Source organism: Saccostrea echinata, unplaced genomic scaffold (assembly GCF_033153115.1).
Source record: "Saccostrea echinata isolate AGI-Se365-2 ecotype Australia unplaced genomic scaffold, CSIRO_AGI_Sech_v1 ptg000012l, whole genome shotgun sequence".
Taxonomy (NCBI): Eukaryota; Metazoa; Mollusca; class Bivalvia; order Ostreida; family Ostreidae; genus Saccostrea; species Saccostrea echinata.
The window spans coordinates 8,607,501-8,612,500 of NW_026889761.1; the positions used below are offsets into that span (position 1 = coordinate 8,607,501).

At 33.5% G+C, this 5,000-nt stretch overlaps 2 protein-coding genes across 2 annotated transcripts in view; one reads left to right on the forward strand and one right to left on the reverse strand.

The window, feature by feature from the left end:
• The window catches only part of LOC133184960 (uncharacterized), a 38,551-nt gene that overhangs the window by 21,415 nt on the left and 12,136 nt on the right, over positions 1-5,000 (forward strand). The window contains exon 17 of the mRNA XM_061320025.1: positions 1,036-1,230. Within this exon, the coding sequence (XP_061176009.1) occupies positions 1,036-1,230 (195 nt within the window). The remainder of the gene's footprint in view (positions 1-1,035; positions 1,231-5,000) is intronic.
• LOC133185293 (U7 snRNA-associated Sm-like protein LSm10) lies at positions 78-820 on the reverse strand. The gene has a single exon (XM_061320411.1). It carries the CDS (start codon positions 805-807, stop codon positions 364-366), a length of 444 nt encoding a protein of 147 aa, XP_061176395.1. The 5' UTR covers positions 808-820; the 3' UTR covers positions 78-363.

Genomic DNA, 5,000 nt, shown 5'->3' on the forward strand with positions numbered 1-5,000 from the left:
CAGACAAAAAAGTGATCTGAAAAGCTAATTTGAGCTTTCAGCTCAGAAGAGTTAAAAATAATGCAATTAAAGAGTCATCAAAGTAATTCACCCTTTTTAATCCTTCATTGCATAGAAATAATAAACATCTAACATCAAATGCATTTATCATGTACAGATGAATTGATCTGTCTTCAGTGTTTTAATATTTTAACCTATAGTATTCCAACATTAGGCATGTTAAATGCTCAAATTCAACATCCAGTGGTGTAATTAAGAAATTCATTTTTCACTACTCCATTTCTGTCATGTGGTCCCTTTATCTGATATTATAAGCTGCTTTAACAGCATTGCAACACTGTTTCTTTCATAAACAAAACCAAATTAAGTTTTTTGTGGGATATTTTTCTTCTCTTCAAACTCTTTCTGTCTTTGTCTAAGGGTATCCTCCTTCTTCGCCTGAAGTTCCCTCTTGGTAATTTTCGCTTTAGCAGCTTTTCTTACATCACGTGTAAACTGAGCTTTCATCCGCCATTCTTTGTTAACCTGGTGATCTATCGCTGCTCTCATGTCGATCTCGTCTGGAATATGCACGTATCTAACATTTTGTCCTTGAACGAAAAAACTGGAGAAGTTTTGTGACATTCCTCTAAATGATCTGAAAACAACATCTCTCATTATAATGTTCATAAATCCATCCACATCTTCTACTTTTCCAGTGACAGAGTTTTCGTTCCTCAGCTCTACTGTGGTTTCTTTTCCTTCTACTGCCTTTAAAAGCGAGATTAATGTGTTCCTTACCAAGTATTTTTCTCTCTCACTTGTCATGCTTGCTTGTTTGTAAATACGAAAGTGAAAGTTGACCCCTTATGCAAACGAGGTCTCAAATATCTCTAGTTTTTTAAATGTCCTGTATTTTTTAATGTGTTATTATTTTTCCTTTTTACTGAAGAGAAAATTTCTCTGATAACTAAATCGATACACGACATTCTCATTTATTCCCATTTGGATATATTATTTGCATTGTTATGAGCGGGTGAAATGGCGGCAAGTTAGAAGAAGCAGGAGACTGACTCACTGAGGAGTGATCGAGTGTCGGCTTTATTTAGGACTCTGATGGATCAACTCCATAGCTTGTTTAAGACAAAACGATATCAGAGATGCCTGGATATTTTGAGAAGATCTCCAAAGTCTTCTTTGCTGGAGACGTTTACCATAACAAACAACATAAACTCGGTGGAGATATCCTTGGTACAGGTCTTACCCTACTGCCCTGAGGGCTATAATTTGTAAAAATATATTATACAATAAAGGAGTGGTCAGAAAATAAGAATACAAATAGACATTGACGAACTTTTGTAGTAGTAACAATTAAAAAATCTTCAATCTTTTACATAAATTAACAATTTTCTTTTTTGGGTGATTATACCACAGGAGTCGGCAGTTTTATCCGTAAAACAACGTAAACAACAACCAGTGAGCTTCGCGAGCGTAGCGAGCGAAGCGACAGGAATGCAACGCGTTTTTGGCGAATTCTGCTCTGGCGCTTTATTTAACAAAACTAACAACAACACGCTGTATAATTCATGTCAGTCGATGTTTCTAACCTGATTTCTGGTCCGATTACCCTCTCAAATGCCGTACTAGACGCTTAAATCCAACGTTAATGACATCTCGAAAAGAATCAGTCGCCATGAGGGTCTGCGTGACGTCACACCATTCGCTCCTGAAGCATTTCGTGTTGGATTTTATATATAAATTATTTAAAGATATATATAACGTCTAATCTATTAAATTTTGCAATTTTGTTTAAAAAGTAAAATTATTGATTAGTGGGAAAAAGCTTTGAAATGACAGAAAAGTCCAACAAGACATTAAACCTTGAAATTATCTCCCTTTATTTTGAAAAGGTGTTTTAAGTCAAATAAACTTTTACGTTCATTTAAACATCAATAATCACTAACGTATTACTTTTAAAAAAATAACAGACGTAAAATTTCATAGATTATACGTTAAATATATTTTTTAAATAACTTTCTTAAAAAATCAACTCGAAATGCTTCAGGAACGAATGGTGTGACGTCACGCAGACCCTCATGGCGACTGATTCTTTTCAAGATGTCGTTAACGTTGGATTTAAGCATCTAGTACGGCAATTGAGAGGGTAATCGGACCAGAAATCAGGTTAAAAACATCGACTGACATGAATTATACCGTGTGTTGTTGTTAGTTTAATTAAATAAAGCGCCAGAGCAGAATTCGCCAAAAACGCGTTGCATTCCTGTCGCTACGCTCGCGAAGCTCACTGGTTGTTGTTCACGTTGTTTTATGGATAAAACTGCCGACTCCTGTGATTATACTTTTTATACTACAAAAGTTTTATTGGATTAGTTGAAATAAGGACATTTCAAGAACTTAATATGTTGATGGTGCACTGTTGGGTGAGCGCAGTTGCTTTTTATTGGAAACCTGTTCAGATTTAACTTGGATCCGCCTCTTCATTTGGAACTATTCTCTTTAGAGAAGTGGACAGGCTTTTGCCTACATCCACTTCTCTTCGCAAGCCTTCATGTTTTGATTCTGGAAAACGTGTAAATCTCGAACCGGTGACGGTTTACACTTCAACTGACATTTCGTCTAAAATACGTCTGAATGTACGTAATAGACGTGTTATATTATCAATTTTAACATAAATACACACAATTGTCACAAGAAAACTGACCTTTAAGTATTGTTAATCCATTTTCACAAGTTCCATCCCGGATTTAAACTAATGTTTATCTATCATAGCTTATTAGAAAAAATTGAAAATTTTAAGTCTGATAATTTGGAAAAATTGGCGAAGACGTATTTTAATGTTCAAAAAAAGTTTTTGACAATTCACTTTTGATTTAGCATATTATTCAAAATTAATATTATTACCTATACGTATTTTTACTATTTTAATACAATTTAAATATAAATTTGAGCTTAAAATATACTTTATTACTACCTCACTGACAATACTAAAAATATTTTCTTTTATAATTTTTAAAGGATATTAACTCTACCTTTTCCGAGAAATGAAAAAAAGATTTAAAATAAAGATCAAAAGAATTTGAACGAAACTTGAGGCAATACTGTCTTGTTAGTTTAAACAGAGTAGACAATTTCTCTCGTTTCATTATTATTTTGTAAAAATAGTTTCCATTTTTATCCAAATTAGAGATTTTTGAATACTTCAAGAGTTACTTGCACATGATTTAAATCCGGGATGGAGAACTTGTGAAAATGGATTAACAATACTTAAAGGTCAGTTTTCTTGTGACAGTTGTGTGCATTTATGTTAAAATTGATAATATAACACGTCTATTACGTACATTCAGACGTATTTTAGACGAAATGTCAGTTGAAGTGTAGACCGTCACCGGTTCGAGATTTACACGTTTTCCAGAATCAAAACATGAAGGCTTGTGAAGAGAAGTGGATGTAGGCGAAAGCCTGTTCACTTCTCTAAAGAGAATACATTTGGAACATGAAGAATGTGACATCACATGACGACATATTTTAGTTCCATTACTGAAACGAAGTCTGAAAAGTGCAAATGTTTAACAAAGAACTTTGAATCAACAAATATTTATCTGTAATATATCAATTAAATCAAGATGAGTTTATTATTTGGTGAACTTTTGTTGTTACCACGAGAATGTAGTTAGCAGTGAGATGGGTATCCTGTCAACTCGTACCCATTCCGACTCATACCCAAACCGAGTCATACCCAAAGAGTCAACTCGCACCCAAAACTGAAGTCATAAAATAAATAATGAAAATATTTCACTTTTTGATATATTTTCTTCAAGATATCTGATTTATTATTCCAATTTAGTTACACTACTATTTTATAAAATAATGACAATTAAATTAAATTTGTTTGAAAAATTCAACTTGGCATATATAGATATACATGTAGATAGGGCCTAGATAGATTCTTTATTTCCAAATCAGGGCCCTTTCAGGCATCACAAACAACAAGCATGATTTATGCAATTACTAACAGCACAGACGAATTATGTGTATACTAAATAATCTATAGTACATGCCTTTGTATATAGTATAACACTGTATATGTAATTAACAGTTTTGGGTTCGAGTTGACTCCTTGGGTATGACTCGGTTTGGGTACGAGTTGACTGTAAATCGTGAGATGCATTGGCTTTGCATTGTGGGTCTATAGGTTACTGTGGAAAAAAATTGTTTTTAGATCAGTGTGCACAGTCCAAATTTTCTCTTTGCCCAGGCGTTGCTTTAAGAGCTCGCAGTGGAAGCGGCGCTCATTCTGCTCACTATTATATCAGATTAATATAATGATATTTGATGCTGACATCCATAGAAAGAAAATTTAGTAGGTGCATTCAGGATTGATCATTGATGAATTTGAAAACGACCACTGGTAGCATTTGGTTGCCATCACTGAAGTACCATAGTCAGGGAGGTGGTAAATCTAGTACTCCTGACTCTCTCCGATTAATGTTTTTGTTGATATTCTCCTAATTGCTAAACAGATTTGGTTCAAACTTTTTAGGCACATTCACTATGTTGAACTAAATTCACATAAATATAAAAATGTCCAAAAAAATTAAGAATGGTGGCAGTTATGGACTAAATTATTTATTTAGCAGTTCCATGAACCAGTATCCGTTTTTGGTTTCTACATTTGAAACTTAGTATAAACATGATCAAATTTTCCACTTTTGGACAGATGACATTATGATATGTAGAATTGTTTGTATAATATATATTTATCATTTTATGTATGTAGGCATGAACTTTAATGTAGCAAATATGCCCAATCAGTTGGAAGTAATTCTTTTTGGTGAAATGAAGGATATTAATAAAAAAAAATCACTGACAATCCGGAACAATCAGGAGTGTGAAATGAAAAGTTCCTGATTTATTACATTATACGTTTGTTTAACATCCCTCTCAAGAATTTTTCACTCATATTGAGATGCCAGCACTTGCCAGTAGAGGGCTGCAAATTT

Coding starts and splice junctions, on each gene's coding strand:
- LOC133185293 (XM_061320411.1), bottom strand. CDS start 807: ATGACAAGTGAGAGAGAAAAATACTTGGTAAGGAACACATTAATCTCG.